Below are 23,457 nucleotides of genomic sequence, written 5' to 3' on the forward strand. Positions count from 1 at the left end.
TACCATGTGCTTATCCCCTCAGAAGACTAATTCTACAACACCCAAAAGCAAGACGCAGACCCCAGCAGCTACAGAGAAAACCACAGCGGGTTCCTTAGAAAATAGCCACAAGGAGCTGCTGGAGAACCAGGTAAGTCACGCCCCTTCCCTGAGGACCTCAGTGCAGGCCCAGTGAGTATGGGATGAGGGCAGGCCTTTCCCACTCAACAGCACTTCACAATTTGCAGAGGACTGCCTTTTTTTTTTCCTCTATTTTATTTAATATAAGAGAGAAATTGGGGGGGCGGGGTGTAGAGAGGAAGAGAAAGACACCTGCAAACCTGCTTCGCCTTTTGTGAAGCATTACACACACACACACACACACACACACACACACACACTCCAGCCCAGATCCTTGCACTTAGTACTGCATGTACTTAATCAAGTGTGCCACCACCTGGTCCCCAAGCACTGCCTTTTTTTTTCTCCCAGAGTACTGCTCAGCCTGAGTTATGGTGGTGCAGGGGATTGAATCTGAGACCTCAGAGCTTCAGACATGAAAGTCTTTCTGCAGAACCATTATGCTGTCTCTCCAGCCCTGTGTGCTATTTTGACACATTCTTTTAACAACCTCACTAATGCTACTGAGCAGTGTAGGGTCCAAGCATATTTTCTCACCTCCAAACTAACTGTATGACCCTGGCATGTCGTGGCCGGTCGGAGTTATAGAGGCTCAACTATGACATGTTAGGGGGTACCCCTCCCACTGCATCTGAGGTCCTCTGAGAGTGAGTGCTAGACTTCACAGATGGACATGGTCTGTTGCCCCTTTCATACTAGGAATCAATGTCCTATGAGTTGGAGTGAGAAAAACCCCAAATTCCCATGACCTGATAGATGCCAGCCCTGACACCCTCTCCTTCCTGTTGGAAGTTTGGGCCTATTGGCAGGACTGGTCACTCCAACACTTAGGCATATGGGTACTTGGTTGATTTTCTAATTCTCAAGGCCTGAGTCTACCTGGCTAGTGTCCCAACTACCCTGTGAAGCCCAGGCCTTTCCAACGGGTAGCACTGCCCTTGATTCTCCTCTCACCTCCAGGCCCCTGAGAGATTCTGGTGTCCTACAGCTCCCAGATCTGTGGGGTCCCTTTAACCATCCCTCACATGTTTCATACCACAGGCTGGCCATCCCTTAGGGAGCCTGCATACCCCAGAGACGAGTGTTTCTGCCTCTGTCTCCCAATAGCATAGATCAGTAACTAGTAAGCTGATGAACACAGCCGCTTCTGGTGTGCCAGGCGCTGTGCTAAGCCCCATGCTTGCTTAATCCTAAACCAGTCCCCCAAGGGCAGATCCTTCTGCTCCCATTTGAAGACAAGAATGAGGCTCGGTATCACATGGCCAATGGCAGTGGTCAGTCCTGTTGTTTGAGTCCAGGCCTTCTAGCCTCTGACCTGACCCTGCTTCTGCTACTGAAACACCATGAAGATAGTCAGTGGGACCTTTGGCCTCACCACATTCTCTGAGCCTTTGGGAGGCTTCCTCCTCAGAGCAGGAGCTCCAACAGCTGGGAAGGAGGGGGCCGCTTCCCCCTTCTCTGCGGGGGTGGACTAACACAATTAAAATGAACATCATGCTTAAACTGAACCATTTAATTGGTACGTTAGTCCTGAAGATTCTGGAGTCCCTATTAAAAAAGAAGGAGGGGAAGGAAAATAGTCGCAGTGTGTGCATTCCCCAGGAAGGTTATGGGGAGACGGCACAGCCTTCGGATGCTGAGGCCCCCTCTAAGGGGGGCTCCTACTCCCCAGCCCACTAATTATCATCATCATCATTACTGGACATTTATAGAGTGCTTCTATTGACAAGTCTTGCTCTGCTTTTATTATTAGCCCACCAGTGGGGAGAAGGAAGGCAGGCAGGTTGGGCAAAGCTGCTGGGAGCAGAAGACTGTGCCTCAGTCTCCCCACCTGCAGGGGTTAGAGCCACCCTTTTGCTTGGAGAGATGACACTTCAGGGGGTGGCCTGTGGCTCGGCTTCTGTCTGTTGTTACTTGTCATTTGTCATCTCCAGCCTCAGTGGCTTGACCCCTGAGGTGGGCCTACCACAAGATTCTCACCTCCCCTGGGGAGTTGAGCAGTAGTGCAGTGGGGTTAAGCACAGGTGGCGCAACTCACAAGGACCAGTGTAAGAATGCCCACCTGCAGGGGAGTTGCTTTACAAGTGGTGAAGTATGTCTGCAGGTGTCTGTCTTTCTCTCCCCCTCTCTGTCTTCCCCTCCTCTCTCCGTTTCTCTCTGTCCTATCCAACAATAACGGCATCAATAATTAAAGCAGTAAAACAAGGACAACAAAAGGGAATAAATAAATATTTAAAAAGAGAGAGAATCTCACCTCCCCTTCTTCTTTTGTATATGGGGGGGCTCATTGCCAGGGGATTTACATGGGCTCAATTCCATCACTCACAGACTGTGACAGCGTAATGGCTATACAAAGAGACTCTCAAGTGTGTGGAGAGGACTCTAGCACTGGGACGTCCCCAAGTGCCACCATAACACTCTCCCCTAGTATGCCAGTACTTGAACCCAGGTCACGTGCATGGCAGTGCATGCACCCTACCTGGTGAGCTGCCCTCAGGATCTACAGCTTTCGCTGCCACTTTGTTCCTTGTCAGGGGGGTTACCCCCACCACCTTAGACTGAAAGAAGACACTATTGTGCTGGCCTCAGCTCATCTCTCAGAGGGGGACCCCCACATTTGGTAGTAGTAGTAGGAAGGGAGCCCTCAATGTTATTGCTGGCTCCTGCCCGACTAGCACTTGGCAAGGAGGTGAAACCATTGTTCATTCAGAAAGGCACCCCACTTCTGCTTGGTGGGGGGAGGGGGTGTCACCTGGTGCCCAGTGTGTACTGTGCTCTGCACTGTGCAGGGAGCCCCTTCAGTAAGCCAGGGTGGGATTTGCTAAGAACCCTTCCAGCAGGTGAGAAACAGAGGCTCCTGACACTTGGAGGCTGATGCACATAGTGGGGCCCAGCTACAGGGGGAGATAATAAGTGTGTCTCCTCAGACCCTGTGAACCTCACTGTCCTGGCCTGACCGGGGCCCGGACTCGGGCGTCTTTTTTGCCCTGTCCCCTGCCTTCCATAACTGGCCCCCTAAGCCTCCCCACCCCACCCCCACAACCCAGAGGCCAGCGTGGGCAGGTGAAACACAGAGGAGGCGGCGGCGGCGGCTTTTGCTGCTGAGCTGCTTTTAACATCCCAGACGCTATTGTTTGCCGCAGTGGGTTCGCTGCCTCCCTCCGTCCCCGACAATCTGTTCCTCTGTCTTCTCACATATATATAGATCCCCCCCCCCCCTCAGCTGTAAGCCTTCTCCCACTTTGCATCCTTCTCCATTTCATCACGTGGGAAGGAAGGCTCTGGAAGTGGCAGCTCTGAGCAGGCAAGGGGGAGGAAGGGCCAAGCCCAGCTCAATTTCCAGCCTCGGGCAGGCCCCTTGCTGCTTGACTGACAGGGCTTAAGCCAGGCTGTCGAAATGGGCCCCATGCTATTGTGACAGAGTGCCCGGACTCCCTCCTGCTGCCCTGGGCCTCCCCCACTGTCCTGAGAAGGAGCAGGACTAGGACCAGTTCTGACTTGGACCATTCTCTGAGGGGAATGGGAAACAAGACAGACTGGGCCTTAGAAAACCAGGATGTGTGTGGTCCAGGAGTTAGCGCAGTGGCTAAGGCACTAGACTCTCAAGCATGAGGTCCTGGGTTCAATCCCTGGCAGCACATACCAGAGTGATGTCTGGTTCTTTCTCTCTCTCTCTCTCTCTCTCTCCTATCTTTCTCATTAATAAATAAATAAATAAAATCTTTTTTTAAAAAAGAAAGAAAACCAGGATGTGGTAGGGAGGCGCTGGTGCTCTCTTCCTCCCTACCTCTCAGCACTTACACTTCCAAACACTATACTCAGTTCCTTGATACCCCAATACAAACCTACCATCCCCTCCACCAGGACATCCCTTGTCCTTAATAAAAAAAATAAAAATAAAAAGACTTGAAGCACAACCACAATACAGTGTTATCCTGAAAGTGTGAGCCTTCTCATTCCCCTGGTTTGTCTCATGTTTTTTTATTGTTATTATTTTATTTTAGATATGTATTTGGTGTGGTCAAACAGACAGCACTGGACTGTCAGAGCCTTGTATCTTCATGTGGTGCCCTCACCCTGAGTGCTTTGCCCATGGGTCCCTGATTGAGGGCAGCCAGGTTGCAAACCACTGCATGTCTTAACAACCAGGGAGGTGAGGGGGTGCAGGAACCTTCAGGTTTGAACTCCCCGCTCTAGGTATCTGTGTAAAGTCAGTGAGAGGTGAAGGAAGAAAACTGAGTTGAATTCCATCAGTCTGAGTGACTGTGGGTAGCTCTCTTCCCCTCTCTGGCCTTTTGGTTCTCCCATCTGTTCATTGTACCTGGTCCCACGGCCTTTGAGTGAGTGACAGAAGGGCCCTGTGAGCTGTGAAGTGCTGTATTACCCCGCCGCCACCCCCCCATCCTTTGCCTCCTAGAACACGCCCTACCCCCACCCCCATTCCCTTCTCCCCCAGGTCAAGCCTTTAATCACTGGGGGATTTTGTTTTTTGTTTTTCAAGGTGATTAAAACCCCTCTGATTTTTGTCGACCCTAATCGCAGTCCTGCTGGCCCGGCGGCCACCCCTGCGAGAGCCCAGGCTGCAAGTGCTGCAAGGAAGGCCCGGGCCTCGGAGAGCACAGCCCAGAGCTCCTCCTCGGAGAGCGAGGATGAGGATGTGATCCCTGCCACGCAGTGCTCCACACCCGGTGAGCACAGGCATAATTCTCCCCCCGCCCCCCACTCCTATTGAGGTTTACAGGAAGAGCATCTGGCAGTATCACATATTGAGTGTGCTCAAGGGTCTGGGATGAGGGGGTGAGAGGTCTCTGAGCCCTGCGATGACTCTTCCTGATGGGGAGTGGCTCAGGTCTGCTCCCTGGATGACCAAGCATTGCACACTCATCAGGGCTTCTCTGCCACTGCAATTGCTACAGTCTGAGCTTTATAGCAACTACCTGCGTTAGGGAGAGCTTGTGGTGAACCTCCCACTCCTGGAGGCATGTAAAGGACATTAGTTAGTCCCCAAGCAGATACTACAGGGAAGGGTTCCACCTAATAATGGGAGGCAAGACCAGATTTGGGATGTCTGACTCCTAAGAATATAGTTTTGGCAGTAACCACTACTTTTTTTGTTGTTATTTTTAATAAAGAGTTATGTTATTATTTATGATAGAGAGAACTAGAGCAGCACTCTGGCACATGCAGTGCCAGGGATTAAACTCAGAACCTCATAATTTGAGAGTTCAATACCCAATCCATACTGTGCCGGTGTTTTTTATTAGAATAGTTTTTATTATTAGATATTATCATGTTTCTGTTGTACTAGTTCCCGTGAGAATATTAATCCCACCTGCTCTTGCTGTAGACTAAGAGATACAGATTAGCACAAAAGGGAAGTGGGGGGGGGCCTCCACCTTGAATAATAATTGCTTAAAAATTTGTATTGTTGACTTTATGGTAGCAAAAGGCATACCTGTTGGTTCTGAATGAGACCATGCTGTATGTACACCCAGCTGTCTTCACTGCATGCTCACAGCAAGACTCCTGCTGCCTACTGGTGTGCATGGCATGAACATGATATGGCTGCCTGGCCAGCACCATTATCAAGAGAGCAGGGGTTCTGTCTGGTCGCACTTTGAGGCTCTGTGTGCCTACAACAGTGGAGGCTGTGTACCTAGGCCTTCCTGGCTGTCCCTGGGATTCTCCTGGAGAGACTTTATAAACTTTATAGACTGATTTGGCCTATTGCTATGAAGAAGGAGATTGGCTGGTCATGGGAAAAGCCAGGGTCACCACCACAGCAACACCACCATCTCCCTGTAACACAGGGATGTGACAGCTCCTGCCAGGGAGACTTGGGGAGGACATTAAAGGATCATCCATCTACTCTGCATGCCTGAGCATGGTAGTGGGTCCCCAGGGAGGATGGATGAGTTGGGTATTGCTGCAGGGAGGGGGTTGGGATGGGGTGGGAAGGGCCATAGATGTTCTGTGCTGCCCTGACTTAGCTCCACCCTCTTCCATTTCAGCCTTTAGAACCAGCCTGGGGCCCGTGCCCACCAGCCTCCAAGCCAGCAGCGTTCAGGCCAACAGCAGTGCATCACCCAGCCAGGCATCCAGAAGCAGGAAGCGGGAGGCACCAGCCACTCAGGTACCTGGTGGGCAAAAAGGGCCAAACAGGTTGATGGGTGAGGGGCTCCCTGCCCATGCCCACGCCCACCAGACTGGCAGTCTAACTAGAGCCTGATGCTGGGTCTCCAAATTACCTGTGAGGGATTCCTCTGGGGCCTTGGCACAGGGCAGGGCCAGCAGGTCCCTGTGTCTTCACTGGCTTCCCTAGCATGGCTGCGTGTTTGGTGTGGGTTTTGTTTTCACTCCCAGTTTTGAAACACCATGGACCAAAGTTGCCCGTGTTTAGGACTCCTAACAGTGACCGTTAATGTTCTTCTAGCCTCCATCACTACCCATGCTCTGTGACTTGGCCCTGGCTGTTATCTGAAAACCAAGCCAGAGTAGCTAGGAATTCATACTCCAGAAAATGATGGAACAAGAGCATATCAGAGATGGTCCAAGAGGTGGTGCAGTGATAAAGCTTTGGACTCACAAGCACGAGGTCCCGAGTTCAATCCCCGGCAGCACATGTGCCAGAGTAATGTCTGGTTCTTTCTATCTCCTCCTGTCTTTTTCATAGATAAATAAAATCTTAAAAAAAAAAAAAGAGCATATCAGAGCATCAAACCATAGAACAGCACCACCCCCTTCCCCTTCATGAGAAGGAGGGCTGAAACTTGTGTGGAGCTAAGCAGGGCTAGAACCCAGGTCTCCTCACTCCCTTGGGTGCTTCCAACAGTGACCTCATTCGCTTCACGAGACACTTTTATTGCCCTCAACACTTAGGAAATGTTCAGTGTCAGGGGTTCTGTGCCAGAAATGAAACACAGATCAAGTCTGCATTACTACAATAAATCAGTGTCACAGATACTCACCAACTGGTGGGTGCTCTGAAGGAAATACATAAGCTAGAGAATAATGGGGTGACCTGATTTAGAGGGGACAGGCAAGGGTAGCCTCCTAAGGAGGCAGCTTTGAAGCTGAAGAGCAGTTGGGTCAGATCTAGGGGACACCCCAGTGCAAGGACCCCCTGGAAAGTACTATGGGGTTGAGATGAAGTGACAGAATTTGAAGATATTAAATCAGGTTACAGAATAGGTTTTTATTTGGATGAAAACCCAAGTGAGGCAGCTAAAGGAGGTGGGAAACCCAGCTCTGTCAGCAGTTCTCTCTTTATCTTTCTCTCTCTCTCTGCCTGCCGACAGGTCTGGAGACAGCACAGTAAATTGGGGGTGGCTGCAGCCCCCATACTAGAGACTTGTCTCCAGAAAAGGCAAAGTCTATGATGGGACCTTTCCAGGAGCAGGAACTATCTTTGCTCTTCTAGGAGTCATGTGATTAGCTTATAACCTGATGTCTGGCATCATTTTTCAGTCCAGATGGTGATTCTGTTCTCCTGGCCACTCCCCAGTCCCCACTCCAGAACCATGGTTACTTCCTCTAACCACACAGGACCTGGCCAGTGCATGGGAGACATCCTGAGAGCAGAGTCTCAGGGCTGCCTTTGGTTGTCCGCAGGTGACAAAGAGGACTCCAGCCAACCTCCCACTGACCCAGGCCGCCCTGAAGGTCCTTGCCCAGAATGCCAGTGAGGCCCATCCTACTGCTGCCAGGACCCTGTCTTCAACTGGGGTGAGCTGAGAGCCAGGGAGCCAGCCCCTATACCAGCAGGGACAGAGATATAGCAGTCTAGGAGATGGTGCCATGGCCAGAATATTGGCTTTAGGAGCATAAGGTCCTGAGTGTGATGCCAAGCATCGCATGTGACTGAGTGACACTGCCTCTCATGTTAGTAAATAAATAAGAAATGGAGCTAAGTGGTGGCGCACCTGGTTGAGCACACATTACAATGCATAAGGACCTGGGTTCAAGCCCCCGCTCCCTGCCTGCAGGGGGAAAGTTTCACAAGTGGTGAAGCAGGGCTGCAGGTCTCTCTCTGTCTCTCACCCTCTCTATCACCCCTTCCCTCATTTTCTGGCTGTCTCTATCCAATAAATATATAAAGATAATAATAAAATAAATAAATAAATAGAATTGTCATAAAAAATAAGTAATAAGGAAGGTCCTGGGCAGTGGTGCTCCCAGTAGAGTGCACACATTACCAAGCTCAAAGATCCAAGTTCAAACTCCAGTCCCCGTCAGGGGAAGCTTCAAGAGCAGTGAAACAATGCTGCCAGTGTCTGTCGGTGTCTCACCCTCTTTTGATCTCCCCCTTCTCAACTTCTTTGTCTCTAGTTTTCTTTTTTCTTCTTCTTTTTTTTTTTAATGGAAAAGAAAATATTTGTGGGAGCAGTGGATTTGTCCTGCAGACACTAATCCCCAGAAAGAACCCTGGTGGCAATTTTTTTAAGAAAAATTACGAAGATGAAAGGAAAAAAAAAGAACGAAGTCAGGGACCCAAAGTAGAAGAGAGGGCCCAACATGACCCTCCTGATGTGTGTCATTGTCCCCATCCCCAGCAGAGGTGTTGCATTAGCAGCAAGTCTAACTGCCCTGCCCCTAATGGTTCCTTTCTTCTTTCCCAAAACCAGATAAGCAGTGCTCTCAGAACACACCCTGTAACAAGTCCCCAGAGCACCCCCCTGCTGGCCCATGCAACCAACAAGCTAAAGAAGCCTGAGATTGCCCAGCAGACCACGGCCACTCCCTCGGGCTACCATAAGGCCAAGGTCACAGGGACCTCGGATGATAGTGATGACAGCAGTGGCAGCTCTTCAGGAAGCGAGGAGGATGCCCCCTCGGGCCCTAGGCTGGGTGAGGGTACCAGGAGGAAAGGCCGGGAGGGTCTGGAGGCAGGAACGGGTGACTTGATGGAGCCAGCCTCCCTCTGGCCTTCCACCTATCCTGTGGTCTGGTGGAAGGTCTCAGTATCCTCATCTGTACAACCCCACCAAGAAGTTGGTCCCAATGATGATGTCTGAAGCATTCCGGCTCAGCTATTGAGCCATTCATGGCTTCTTGATACCAGACTCCCCCAAATCCCTAGGCAAACAGTGCAGTATCTGGGGGTTTGTGAACTGGAATGGAAGGTTGGAGATCTCGATGTCCCACTTGTAATGCTGTGGCTCATGGAAGGCTTGTGGGGGAGGCAGGAAGGACAGTAGGAAACAGGGGAAGCCTTGAGCTGGGGAGTGGGACCCCAGCAGGACCTTTATGCTTCTCCATGCCCAGCCCCTTCCACTGTAGAGACCTTGGTGGAGGAGACCCCAGCAGAGTCCAGTGAGGACGAGATGGTGGAGCCATCCCAGGTAAATACAGGGGATGACCAGGGCAGTGGGGCTGGGGGGTGAGAAACGGCTTCATACTTGAAGCTGGGGACCCAGGCTGGGTGTCTGAACCCTGAGCTGTGTGGGGGTGGCTGGCTCATGAAGTCTGCTGAAAGGCCTGACTTTGATTCCTGCTGATTCCCCAGAGAGAAACATTCTTTAGGGCTAGAGAGCTAGCTTAACCAGGTAGTGTGCCTCACTACCTCACTACCTCACTACCTCACTACCTCACTGTGCCCCTCGCCGCTCCCCAGCACCACCTGGGAGGTGCCATAACAACAGAGGAAGCTTCTTTCTGGCTTTTTTTTTAATTTCCCCTTTTGTTGCCCTTGTTTTTCATTGTTGTTGTAGTTATTATTGTTGTCTTTGCTAGAGATCAGAGAGAAATAGAGAGAGGAGGGGAAGATGGAGAGAGAAAGATAGATACCTGCAGATCTGCTTCACCACCTGTGAAACGACTCCCCTGCAGGTGGGGAGCCGGGGGCTCGAACCGAGATCCTTACGCTGGTCCTTATGCTTTTTGCATGTGCCCTTAACCTGCTGCCTACCACCCAACTCCCCTCTGGCTTTTCTTTGTACATGGTGTACCTTTGTGATTTCTTTTTCTGTTTGTTTGCACAAGTAATAAGAAATGCCCTTTTGTGGTCCAGGAGGTAGCACAGCGGTAAAACTTTGGACTCTCAAACATGAGGTCCTGAGTTCGATCCCTGGCAGCACATGTTCCAGAGTGATGTCTGGTTCTTTCTCTCCTCCTATCTTTTTCATAAATAAATAAAATCTACCCCACCAATATGTCCTGGAGCCCCGCTTCCCCAGAACCCTGCCTCACTAGGGAAAGAGAGGCAGGCTGAGAGTATGGATTGACCTGCCAGCACCCATGTTCAACAGGGAAGCAATTACAGAAGCCAGACCTTCCACCCTCTGTATCCCATAATGACCCTGGTTCCATACTCCCAGAGGGATAAAGAACAGGAAAGCTATCAGGGGAGGTGATGAGATATGGAGTTCTGGTGGTGGGAATTGTGTGGAATTGTACCCCTCTTATCCTATGGTTTTTGTCAGTGTTTCCTTTTTATAAATAAAAATTAAATAAATATATAAAATCGTTTAAAAAAAAAGAAATGCCCTTTTCAACCAGGCCCTCTAATATGTATGGATTGAAGCTCAGCTGCGATACATAGTTGTCGCCCTCTCTGGGCCACTGAATCTTACCCTTAAGGGCTTGGGCCCCTGTTAGGGTCCCTGGGCTAGGTGGGGTGGGGCCGGGTCCTGGTCTTTCTCACACTAGGCCACTTCAGTCTCTCCTCACAGATTACTCAGCCTCCAAGCTGACTCAGGCCACTCCCTCAACTCCCAGAGCTGCTCCTGGCAACAAGAAGGCCATGGAGCCCCAGCCGGGCACCTCATCCTGTAAGTCAGGTGAGTCCAGGGCTGCTGGGAGGACCCCACCGGACCCGAGAGACAGGGAAGGGTCCCAGGACACTGTGGCCCTCAACTTTTCCTCCCTCAGAAGCAGCTCCACCAGCCCTGTGCTGCCTGCACCAGGGCCTCTCTGGGTAAAGCCCAGCACCTCTGCATCAAGCCCAGAGGTTCCTGGCCTAGAACTCAGGGGCCCCAAAGTGCCTGGAACAGCCTTATGAGTGGCCTGCTCTAACTCTGGACAGTGCCCTGGGCCTGCCCTGGAAGAAGGGTGTCTGGCCTAAGAGCAAGGTCCTGCATGGAGGCGCTCACTCTTCCCAGGACAGCCTTGCTGTGCCTCCCTGGGGGAGGTGAGGACACCCCCCCTCCCACCATTCCAACCAGCACAGGAGTCACTATGCTCCTAGTGTTCTGTGAGAGGTGGACGGATGCAATGGAGACATGAAGGGGAGTGTTTGTTCAGCTCACAATGAGCAGAGATGATGGGGGTCTTCTAAACAAAGCCAAGTTGCTCTGGTAGGCAGGCTGGGAACCTGCTGAGTCAGCTGCTATGTGCAGCTGCACCACCACCCCCCCGGCACCCCTCCCAACTCCATAGACACACACACCCATACACACCCCAGCCAAGAACAGTAGACACCAGCATGAATGGCAGCATATTCTTTCGTTTGTCTTGAGTCTGGTCTAGGATAAGGGGGTCTTGCTCTTTGACCCCCTCATTTTACAAGCAGGGAATCAGGCCATAGGAGGAAGAAGGTTACAGAGCTGCCTGGTGGTTTGTCAGGCCTAGAACTGCTTCCTCAGCTTCCCAGCTCAGGATGCAGATGACAACCATCCTTTCACTTCCTGGATGGATTTCCAGCTCCTTCGTTAACATACTGGAGTCCTTGTCCACCCCCACCCCAAACCCAAGTTTCCAGTGTGAGGAGACAGCTCCCCTTTAGAAGCTAGTAGGAATCCTGAATGCCGCCAAGGTGGAGTAACTCTGGGTCTTGCTTTGGCAAGTCTTACTGGACTTCTGTCCCTGGACCCCCTTCGCTCTTATACTCAGAGCAAGTTGGGTGCCAGCACACTTGACACATCACCCCATGTGCTCTCTCCACAGGTAAAAGAGAGGCTAATACCACCCCTCAGAAGGCCAAAAAGGTGCCCAAGAGCCCCCAGGCCTTAACGCTGAGCCAGCAGAACAACATGGCCTTGCACCTCCTGAGCCAGCCCCAGGTGCAAGCATCCGTGATGAAGGTCCTGGCAGAGCTTTTTGAGCAGGAGCGCAAGAAGGCCATGGATTCCGCCAAGGAGAGCAGCAAGAAGGGCCGGGGAGGGCAGAAACGGAAGCTGTCGGGAGACCACGCGGCTACCGGGGCCCCTGAGAGCAAGAAGAAGAAGCAGCTGGCCCCCAGAGAAGATGGGGAGGCCACTCAAAAGGGAGCAACCCCCAAAAAGACCGCCTCCCCACAAAAGACCCCTGGGACTGCCAAGGGGAAGCCCAAGAAAGACAGAACCAGCACCGATGGCAAGGGAAAGAAGGGGAAGGAATCTCCCAGCCCTCAAAACGCCAAGGAGAAAGTGGAAGGGGAGCAGGGACTGGCGAAGGTTGAGAGCAGAGGCCCAGGCAACCCGAAGAACAAAAAGGAGAAGACTGACAAGAGTAAGTAGCCTGCTCCTCGATGCCTCCAGAGCACATACCCCCAGGCCACACGCAAGGGCAGGTTGCTCACCACACAGGCTGGAGTGACCCTCAGCTGGCCCAGCGACAGGCAGGTCTCTCCAGAGCCAGATCCAGGGCACCTGGGCCAGCAGTGCCAGGCTACCCACGCCCCCAGCTCCTTGACCTCAGTGTCCCTCAGAAGCAGGAGCTGCCTGTATGTGGTGAGGGGAGGTAGTTCATATTCATCTTAACAGTAGACAGCAGCTATTGAAAAGTATAGACTTGGGGCCAGGTGGTGGCACACGTGGTTGAGCGCACATGTTACGGTGCTCAAGGACCCAGGTTCGAGCCCCCAGTCTCCATCTGCAGGGGGAAAGCTTCACAAGCGGTGAAGCAGGTCTGCAGATGTCTTTCTCTCTCTCCCTCTCTATCTCCCCTACCCTCTTGATTAAATAAATAAAAGATAATAAAAAATATTTTAAAAACATTTTAAAAAATAATGAAAGTAGAAATATATATATTTTTTAAAGTATAGACTTTAAAGCCAGAGGGATCGAGTTCACCATGTAGAATGTGCCTTGCCAGACTCAAGTCCTGGCACCATGAGGTGCCATGGCACTGGGGAAGGCTTTGTTACTGTGGTGTCTCTCCTTTTTTTCTCTCTCTCTCTCTGTCTCTGAGTGGGGGAGGGGGTGGGGGGATAGCAGCCCAGAGTGGTGGGACCAAGTGCATTTGTGAGACCTTTGGGGAGACTATATAAAAGTTATGCAAAAAGGCTTTCATTCCTCAGGCTCCAAGGTCTCCCTTTCAATCCCCAGCACCAGCACAAGCCAGAGCTGAGCAGTGTGCTCTGATGTTTCTTTTCTTTATGTGTGTGTATATCTCTCATTTAAAAAAATTGTTTTAATAAGTTAAAGGGGTGAAGAGATAGCATAATAGTTAAACAAAAGACTTTTGTGTCTGAGACTCCAGGGATCCCAGGTTTAATCCTCAGCACCACCATAAACTGGAGGTGAACAGTGTTCTGGTTAAAATGATAATGATGGTGAATTGAGCAGTAGTGCAGTGGGTTAAGTGCACATGGCACAAAGCATAAGGACAGGCGTAAGGAACCCAGTTTGAGCCCCCAGCTCCCCACCTGCAGGGGGATTGCTTCACAAGTGGTGAAGCAGGTCTGCAGGTGTCTTTCTCTCCCCCTTTCTGTCTTCCCCTCCTCTATTTCTCTCTGTCCTATCCACCAACAATGACATCAAGAATAATAACTACAACAATAAAACAACAAGGGTAACAAAAGGGAATAAATTTTTTTAATGATGATAATAACTTATTATTTTAAAGTTAATAATTTTTAATTAAATAATAAATTTAAACAATAAAGAACTGGAGTGTCAGCCATGATGCCCTATGTTTGATACCCCAAAATCACATGTGCTACAGTGTTGCTCTGGTTCTCACTCGTAAATAAAAATCTTTAGGAACAGGTGTCAGGCGATAGCACAGCGGGTTAAGAGCATGTGACGCAAAGCGCAAGGACAGTGTAAGGATCCTGGTTCGAGCCCCTGGCTCCCCACCTGCAGGGGAGTCACTTCACAGGCAGTGAAGCAGGTCTGTAGGTATCTTATCTTTCTCTCCCCCTCTCTGTCTTCCCCTCCTCTCTCCATTTCTTTCTGTCCTATCCAACAACGAAGACAGACAACAGTAATAACTACAACAATAAAACAACAAGGGCAACACAAAGGGAATAAATATAATTTTAAAAAAAAGAAAAAAATCTTTAGGAGCATGTAAACTTAAGTGAGTTTAAAAAAAAAAAAAGGAAGTCGGGCGGTGGTGCAGTGGGTTAAGCGCATGTGGCGCAAAGCGCAGGAACCAGCGTAAGGATCCCGGTTCGAGCCCCCGGCTCCCCACCTGCAGGGGAGTCGCTTCACAGGCGGTGAAGCAGGTCTGTAGGTGTCTTTCTCTCCCCTTCTCTGTCTTCCCCTCCTCTCTCCATTTCTCTCTGTCCTATCCAACAACGAATTGCGTCAACAAGGGCAATAATAATAACCACAACGAAGCTACAACAAGGGCAACAAAAGGGGGGGGAATGGCCTCCAGGAGCGGTGGATTCATGGTGCAGGCACCGAGCCCAGCAATAACCCTGGAGGAGGGAAAAAAAAAAAAAAACTACTAATAGGCCACTTTCTTCTCTGGATAGGACAGAAATGCCCAGTAGGCCCCAAGGCTCTCAGATAAGACCAGGGAGTCACAGAAGTCTACAGACCTGTGTGTCGGGGCCTCCCAGGGGTGTGAGGAGAGCCGGAGATGAGGCATCAAGAGGCCGTAGTTGCAGTCTTGTCCTGTGGACCTCCTAGCATTGACCAGGTGCTTGAGATTGACATCTGTTATTTAAGATGTTCACTTTTCCTCCCTCAGAAAAAAAAGACAAGCAAACAAAGGAAAAGAAGAAGAAAACTAAAGAGGCCTCAGCCTCAACCAGAGAGACCGATTCACCATTACAGGGGAAAAAGAAGAAAAAGGTACAGTGATCTGAGAAGGAGAGGGGGTGTCTGTGGCCTGAAAAGGGCCTCTAACGTGTGCTCCAGGGTGAATGTGATCAGCTCTGTCCCACCCACATCAGGGTACAGGAGAGGTGCGCCAGACCTGACCCTAACCCCCTTTCAGGTGGGTGGGGGGTAGACGCATGTGAGTTCTGACACTAGAGAAGAGTCAGGGTCATGTCACCCGGAGGGATGGGGTCTACAAGGCAGCTGTGGTATGGCCTGTCTGCTCTGAGGTATTGGGTTATTGGAAAAGTCATGACACATGTTTCTGGTTTTTGATGCAAAAAAATGCATCGTGTCTTTTCCGACAACCCAGTAGAAAGAATAGTTGGAGTGTATAAAGGGTTCAGGTTACTGAATAAGAAGAAACTTTTCTGGGGTGAGGCACCCCTCTTAGCAGGAAAATCCCCCCAACCCCAACTGCAGAATCACATTGTCTGCTGCCCTCGGGGATCCCTACATACCCCATACCTGTTCTGTGGGAGCCCCTCCTAGAAGGGATGGCATGGGGGTGGGGGAATACCTCAGGCCTAAGAGGATTTCCTTCTCTCACCACAGAAGAAGAAGGCGGAGCCAGCAGTCTGAGAGCGCAGGTGACAAGTGAGCATCCTGACCCAGGGACCCTATCACCCCGGGGAGGGTTGGGGGGGGAGGAGAAGCTCCATGCACCAGGTGTAGATCCCCAGGGAAAAGGGGAGGAACAGAGAAAAAAGATTCTGGTTCAAAATCAGTGGGACAGTTTGGTCACCCTAGATGCTGCCCAGTCCTTTGAAGTTGTTTTTTTTTTTTTTAATTTATTTGTTCCCTTTTGTTGCCCTTATTGTTTTTCATTGTTGTTGTAGTTATTATTGTTGTTGTTGGATAGGAGAGAGAGATGGAGAGAGGCAGGGCAGACAAAGAGGGGGAGAGAAAGATAGATACCTGCAGACCTGCTTCACCACTTGTGAAGCGACTCCCCTGTAGGTGTGGAGCCGGGGGTGGGAAGGAAAATGGTCTTTGCACATAGTAAAGTGTGTACTCAACTGGGTGCACCACCACTCAACCCCCTGCTCTACCTACCTTCTGAAGGATCTGTGCTTCCACAGGTGAAGGGGGTTCAATGCCCCCTCCAGGCTGAGCAGAACCCCAAAGCCACCACCTCCCACAAGTGGGGCAAACCAGAACCTGCCTGGGCTCTGGCAGAAGATTGGTAACACTAGGCACAAAAGCTCCCAGTGCAATTCCCAGGACCCAGCAATTGGCTAATACCCCGCCCTGACTCCTGTTTCCATTTGACTCAATTCGCCTTGATGGAGAAATCTCACTTGTGGTTACGTTTCCTTCCTCAGGGATTTCTTTGCCTCTGTCCACCAGGATCTGAAGTTCTACATCACACCTCCCTCTGCCGAGCCCAGGAACCCTGCAGGGAAGCTGTTCCAGGAAGAGGGGTATGCCTGGCTCCCAGGATCCCCTCGCGTGACCTCTGTTCTGACACGGGGCACTCCGTATAGATGTGTACAGTATATATTTTCTCAAGTTATCTGCATCTCCCATTCTGGACTCAACACACCCTTGTCTGAGGCTGTGCCATTTGCCCTGTGGGCACAGTGGACCCAGCCTGCAACTCCTTCCCTGCCCCAACTCCAGCTTGGGCTCTGTCCTTTCAACAGTTTTTACCTACTTTGTGTCTTTTGTAAGAACTCAGAAAATAAAATTTTAAAAAAAAAATTTAAAAAAAAAAGCTGACAAAAGCACATACCCAGTGCATCTGGGGCAAAAATTTGGCAGTCAGCTCCTTGTCGAGAAGAGACTGGCTGACACTCAGAGATGGACTGAGCAGGATTTGTGTAGGATATGGTCTTGCTAGCCCATCCACTGGCTTCAGTGGGCCAGGGAGGTAGCACTGTGGTTATGGGAAAGATTTCTGCCTGAGTCTCAGAGGTCCCAGGTTCAATCTCCAGCACCATCATAAGCCAGGGAGCTGAGCAATGCTCTATAATAATAATGAGGAGGAGGAGGAGGCAAAGAAACCTAGCACAGTGACCCTAGAGGACTTGAGCATGAGGTGCCAGGTTCAGCCCCCAGATGTGACGCTCTCGTACCTCTCACGAACAAATAAAATCTTTAGAGAGGGGGTCGGGCGATAGCACAGCAGGTTAAGCACACGTGGCGCAAAGCGCAGGGACCAGCATAGGGATTCCGGTTCAAGCCCCTGGCTCCCCACCTGCAAGGAAGTCGCTTCACAGGCGGTGAAGCAGGTCTGCAGGTGTCTTTCTTTCCCGCTCCCTGTCTTCCCCTTCTCTCTACATTTCTCTCTGTCTTGTACAACAACGATAACATCAGTAACAACAATAATAACTACAACAATGAAAAACAAGGGCAACAAAAGGGAAAGTAAATAAATAAATTTTTTAAAAATTAAAAAAAGAGTTGGGTGGTAGCACAGCTGGTTAAGCACACGACGCAAAGCACAAGGACGTAATACTAACCACAACAATGATAAAAACAACCAGGGTAACAAAAGGGAAAAAATGGCCTTCAGGAGCAGTGGATTGGTGGTGCAGGCACTGAGCCCCAGCAATAACCCTGGAGGCAAAAAAAAAAAATTAAAAAAAAAAGAACTCAGAAAATAAGAAGCTTGAAGAAAAATGCACATATTTAGTCACTGGGGGCAAAAGTTTGGCAGTTGGCTTCTTATGGAGAGAAAAGTCTGACAGTTGGAGATGAGCTAAGCATTGCTCTGGATTTCTCTCTGTCCTATCAAATTTTAAAAACTTGGGTTTTTTTTTGTTTGTTGTATTGTTTTTGGTGGTCTGAAAAGAGGTGCAATGGCTAAAGAGCTGGACTTAGAGACATAATATGCCCTGGGTTCTATCTCCAGCATCATACATGCCAGAACGATACTGTGGTTCATATTCTCATTAATATATAAATATAATTTCTTACTTAATTTTTTTTAAGTTTTATTTATTATTGGATAGAGACAGACAGAAACAGAGGGAAAGGGGAGATAGGAAGGGAGAGAGACAGACACCTGCAGCACTGCTTTACCACTTGTGAAGCTTTCCCCCTGTGAGTTTGGACCAAGGGCTGGAACCATGGTCCTTGTACACTGTAGAGTGTGTGCTTTTGTTTTTTAATTAGAGAGGCTCCATCAGAAACGTCAGCATAAACCCTCTCTCATGGGCCACTCCAGGAATTTGTCCTCCTATAAAGCAGCAGTGGTAGGGACTGCTCCACTCTGAAGGGAAGCTGGGTTATCCTGCCCTGCCATTCAAGGAAGACTAGATATGAAATGAGTAGAACTGGGAGCTGAGCAGTAGCACAGCGGGTTAAGCGCAAGGACCGGCGCAAGGATCCCAGTTCAAGCCCTCGGCTCCCCACCTGCAGGGGAGTCACTTCACAGGCGGTGAAGCAAGTCTGCAGGTGTCTGTCTTTCTCTCCCCCTCTCTATCTTCCCCTCCTCTCTCCATTTCTCTCTGTCCTATCCAACAACAATGACATCAGTACAACAATAATAACTACAACAATAAAACAAGGGCAACAAAAGGGAATAAATAAATAAAAGTTAAGGGGAAAAAAGATTAAAGAAAAAAAGAAAAGAGTGCAACCTAGAATGTTCCCGGCTATGACCATGACTGTGAGCTCAGACCAACAGGGACCCCAGTTAAGACAGGCTCCTATACTAAATATAAATATATATGGACCCTGGGTTAGATTGGTGGGGTAAACAATTTTATTCATAGATTTTCTTCAAGTTTGAGGGCTACTCTGCCCCAAATCAACTTTCTAGCCCTATTCTCAACTCTGACACCATCTTCCCAAACAATGTTTTTGTCCATCTCCATGTTAGCTATCAAAGTCAAGCAAAAATTACAAAGTCATGAGCCCCTAGGAACATAACTAAAATAGATGTCTTCATTTCTTTCCACCCTGTGATCCCTATCCTCATCTTTATTCCTACTTTTTGGTTTCTGTTCATTAATCATTTTGACCTGCTTTATAACTTATTTCGGCAACCAATAAAGCAGATACTACTATGATTCCATCCTGACCTCCCTGGGCAGATGACCTCCCAAATATGTCCTAGAACCCCACCTTCCCAGAGCCCTACTCCACTAGGGAAAGATAGAAACAGGCTGGGGTATGGATTTACCTGCTAATGTCCATGTCCAAGTGAAGAAGCCAAAACTTCACCTTCTGTGCTTCCCCCACAAAAAAAAAAATTTGGTCCATGCTCTCAATAGGGGAGGGGCAGGGAGAAGATGACCAGAGAGCTCTGAACTCCAACTCCATCAGGATCCAGAGAGAAAAGAGGGAAAAAGGAAAGACATTTGGAAGTAGTAATAGGTGTAGGTGTGACTTAGGAAAACAGGACACCCCCCCAAAAAAAGAGCAAATATATACAAATAAAAATAGTTATAGAAATAACCCATGTGGGAGTTGGACGGTAGTGCAGTGGGTTAAGCACACGTGGTGCAAAGTGCAAGGACCAGCATAAGGATCCCGGTTCAAGCCCCTGGCCCCCCACCTGCAGGGGAGTCGTTTCACAGGCGGTGAAGCAGGACTGCAGATGTCTATCTTTCTCTCCCCCGCTCTGTCTTCCCCTCCTCTCTCCATTTCTCTGTCCTAACAACGATGATATCAATAACAACAATAATAACTACAACAACAATAAAAAATCAGAGCAACAAAAGGGAAAATAAATTAAAAATTAAAATAATAATAACCCATATATCCGTGGTCCGGGAGGTGACACAATGGATAAAGAAAGCATTGGACTCTCAAGCATGAGGTCCCAAGTTCAATCCCCAGCAGCACATGTACCAGAGTGATGTCTGGTTCTTTCTGTCTTTCCTCTTATCCTCATTAATAAATAAATTAAAATATTTTTAAAAAAAGAAAGAAAAGAAATAGAATACAGAACTGGTGGTGGGAATGCTGTGGAATTATACCTCTATTATAATTTTGTAAATAAATATTAGGTCACTAATTTTTTAAATATTTATTTTCCCTTTTATTGCCCTTTTTTGTTGTTGTTGTAGTTAATTGTTGTTGTTATTGATGCCCTTGTTAGATAGGACAGAGAGGGATGGAGAGAGGAGGAGAAGACAGAGAGGGGGAAAGAAAGATACCTGCAGACCTGCTTCACCACTCGTGAAACGACTCCCCTGCAGGTGGGAAGACAGGGGCTCGAACCGGGATCCGTATGCCAGTCCTTGCGCTTCGTGCCACATGTGCTTAACCTGCTGCGCTACTGCCCAACTCCCTACTAATAAATTTTAAAAAAAAAATTATTAGAGAGGATGGGGAGAGAGCATAATGGTTATGCAAAAGACTTCCAGGCTTGAGGTTCTGAGGTTCCAAGTTCAATCCCCAGCACAACCAATAATGTGTGCTCTGGGCTCGCTCTCTTGCGCTCTGTGTCTCTCTCACTCTCTTCTTCTCTTTACTCCACCTCTCTGTATCTCTCATTTAAAAAATAAAATATTTCAAAAAATAAATAAAAAATAAAATATTTCTTAAATTTATTTATTATTGACAGAGAAATTGAGAGGGGTGGAAGAGATACAGAGAGACACCTGCAGCCCTGCTTTACCACTTATGAAGCTTTCCCCATGCAGGTAGGGACCAGGGGTTTGAAGCTAGAACCTTGTGTACTATAACATGCACACTTGACCAGGTGCGCCCCGACCTGGTCCCTATAAGAAATAATAAATTGTTTATTTTTATTTATTTATTTTCCCTTTTGTTGCCCTTATCTTTTTATTGTTGTTGTAGTTATTGTTGCTGTTATTGATGTCGTCATTGTTAGATAGGATATAGAGAAATGGAGAGAGGAGGAGAAGACAGAGAGGGAGAAGGAAAGATAGACACCTGCAGACCTGCTTCACCACCTGTGAAGGGACTCCCCTGCAGGTGGGGAGCCAGGGGCTTGAACCGGGATCCTTATACCGGTCCTTGTGCTTTGCGCCATGTGCGCTTAACCCGCTGCGCTACCGCCCGACTCCCATAATAAAATATTTTAAACTATAAGTAGATCTTTAAATTAAATAAAATACCATGACTGAACTGTCCCTGAGCACAACTGAGGAAGTGTCTCAATAGTGAAGGTAAGAAGTGGATGGAGTCAGAAGCATGTTATGGTGCCATGGCTGGGACCTGGTAGTAGTGGCTGACTGTACAGAGATGCCTGCCTCCCCAGGCCCAGACCAGTGTGCAGTGCCTGGGGTTGTAGAGATTTCTTTCTCCCCATGACACTTAACCTGAGAGAGCAAGAGGTCATGCAGAAATAGTGTTGGACTAAGGCCTTGGCTACCAGACCTAAACCCACCAGTGTGTTTGTATGTGTGTGTGTGTGTGTGTGTGTGTGTGTGTCACAAGTCTTACAAATAGTTTGCTTTTATTTTTGGGGGTTTGGTTCATTTCCAAATCCATGTGTATCAGATCTCTAGATTCCACGTATGAATGGAAACCATCCAGTAATTGACCAAACCTACCCTTAACTCAGCTATGGATCAGACCTCCATCCCTTGGGACCTTCCATCCTTGTAAACATGCTGGTCAGAACAAGGGCCCCAGAGGAGTGACCATGGTGGCCTTGTTGACCCTTAGCAAGTAACTAAACAGAAATGGAGAGACTAGGCCTTGTGAGATAGCTGGCCTGGTAGGATGCCAGCTTGCCATGCACACAGCCCTGGCTAGGCTCCCAGCACCAAATGGGATTACTACGGCGTTGGAGGAAAAGAGGAAGTTGAGGTAGGGGTACCGACAAACATAACCATACACAAGGAAGGATCTGAGTTCAAGCCCCCTTTCTGCACCTGGAGGGAGGACGCAGCAATAAAGCAGATCTCCCCCTCCTCTCTAAATTTCACTCTGTCTTACTAAATAAAACAGAAAACAAGGGGGTGAGGGGGAAGCTGCCTAGTCATGGTGGATTCATAATGCTGGCACTGAGACCAGCAATAACTCTGGTGGCAATAAAATTGTAAAAAGAGAGAGAGAAGGGGGAGGTAAGAAAAAACTAGAGTTGGGTCTCATTGAAGTTCTTAATTTGGGGTTTCTCTCCAGAAGTCAAATTAGCAAGAGAGGGCTTCTCCTGACACAGACATTTCCACAGTCCTCACTCCCTGGTTGTCCCAATACCTAGTATCCTGGTTGTCCAGGACTTGTGTCACTGTCATCTGTTATCTTGCACATGTACTAAGCCTTTGTGCCTCAGGCAAAAAATTCTTTTTGCAAAATCATTATGCTGTTTCCCCTGCCCACTGTTTATTTTTTTTCACTGTTTATTTTTTAAACATGTATTTATTCTTATTTTTTAATATTTATTCCCTTTTGTTGCCCTTGTTGTTTTATTGTTGTAGTTATTATGTTGTTATTGATGTCATCATTGTTGGATAGGACAGAGAGAAATGGAGAAAGGAGGAGAAGATAAAGAGGAAGAGAGAAAGACACCTGCAGACCTGCTTCACCGCCTGTGAAGTAATTCCCCTGCAGGTGGGGAGCCGAGGGTTCGAACCGGGATCCGTATGCCAGTCCCTGTGCTTCATGCCACCTGTGCTTAACCTGCTGCACTACCACCCAACTCCCAAAACATATACTTATTGATTGGTCGATGATAAGAAAATGACTATACAGCTATCAAGAACAATGAACCCACCTTCCCTGACCCATCTTGGACAGAGCTAGAAGGAATTATGTTAAGTGAGCTAAGTCAGAAAGATAAAGATGAGTATGGAATGATCCCACTCATCAACAGAAGTTGAGAAAGAAGATCTGAAAGGTAAAATAAAAACAGGATCTGACTAAACTGAAAGTAGAGCACCAAAGTAAAAACCCTGTGGTGAGGGGTAGACATGCAGCTTCCTGGGACAGTGGGGGGTGGGAGTGGGTGGGTGGGATGGGACATAGTCTTTTGGTGGTGGGAATGGTGTTTATGTACACTCCTAGTAGTCATATAAATCACTAGTTAATATGAGGGGAAAAATTAATTGTATGTCTCGAAGTTTTTAAAACACAGACTGAGTTTTCTTAATATATAGGCTGTGTATTTGATATGCGGACTCTCTCAAAAGCCTAGACCAAGTAGATCAGAGGCAACCAGTGGCACAGCTATTTACAAGATACTGGGTACTATACAGCAAACCCTAACAAAGGGACTTTTCAAAGTTAACCCAATTACCAAATAATGTGATGATAACACTAACTATTGATTGTCTTTTTGAACCCTAAGACAGCAGGAACCTCACATCTCCACTATAGAACCTATATTTCTCCCAGTCCTGGAACCTTAGGATAGGGCCCACTTTCCCGCATGCCTCTCCCAATCCATATCAAATAATATTGCATCAGCCGATCGATCGCAACCTAATCAACGCAACGA

At 48.6% G+C, this 23,457-nt stretch overlaps 1 protein-coding gene across 8 annotated transcripts in view; it reads left to right on the top strand.

The window, feature by feature from the left end:
• Nucleotides 1–16,809, top strand: part of TCOF1 (treacle ribosome biogenesis factor 1) — a 37,501-nt gene extending 20,692 nt beyond the window's left edge. For 6 of the 8 annotated variants that reach the window (XM_060181183.1, XM_060181214.1, XM_060181220.1 and 3 more), the window contains 11 exons: nt 23–130; nt 4,622–4,808; nt 6,132–6,253; nt 7,732–7,845; nt 8,745–8,967; nt 9,385–9,461; nt 10,778–10,898; nt 12,004–12,546; nt 14,962–15,065; nt 15,648–15,689; nt 16,418–16,809. In XM_060181183.1, coding sequence (XP_060037166.1) covers nt 23–130; nt 4,622–4,808; nt 6,132–6,253; nt 7,732–7,845; nt 8,745–8,967; nt 9,385–9,461; nt 10,778–10,898; nt 12,004–12,546; nt 14,962–15,065; nt 15,648–15,674 — 1,626 coding nt within the window. In that variant the 3' untranslated portion in view covers nt 15,675–15,689; nt 16,418–16,809. The remainder of the gene's footprint in view (nt 1–22; nt 131–4,621; nt 4,809–6,131; nt 6,254–7,731; nt 7,846–8,744; nt 8,968–9,384; nt 9,462–10,777; nt 10,899–12,003; nt 12,547–14,961; nt 15,066–15,647; nt 15,690–16,417) is intronic. The other 2 variants (XM_060181193.1, XM_060181200.1) reach the window with 2 other exon arrangements.
• The last annotated feature ends 6,648 nt before the right edge of the window (nt 16,810–23,457 follow it).

This window comes from Erinaceus europaeus, chromosome 2 (assembly GCF_950295315.1).
Source record: "Erinaceus europaeus chromosome 2, mEriEur2.1, whole genome shotgun sequence".
NCBI lineage: Eukaryota > Metazoa > Chordata > Mammalia > Eulipotyphla > Erinaceidae > Erinaceus > Erinaceus europaeus.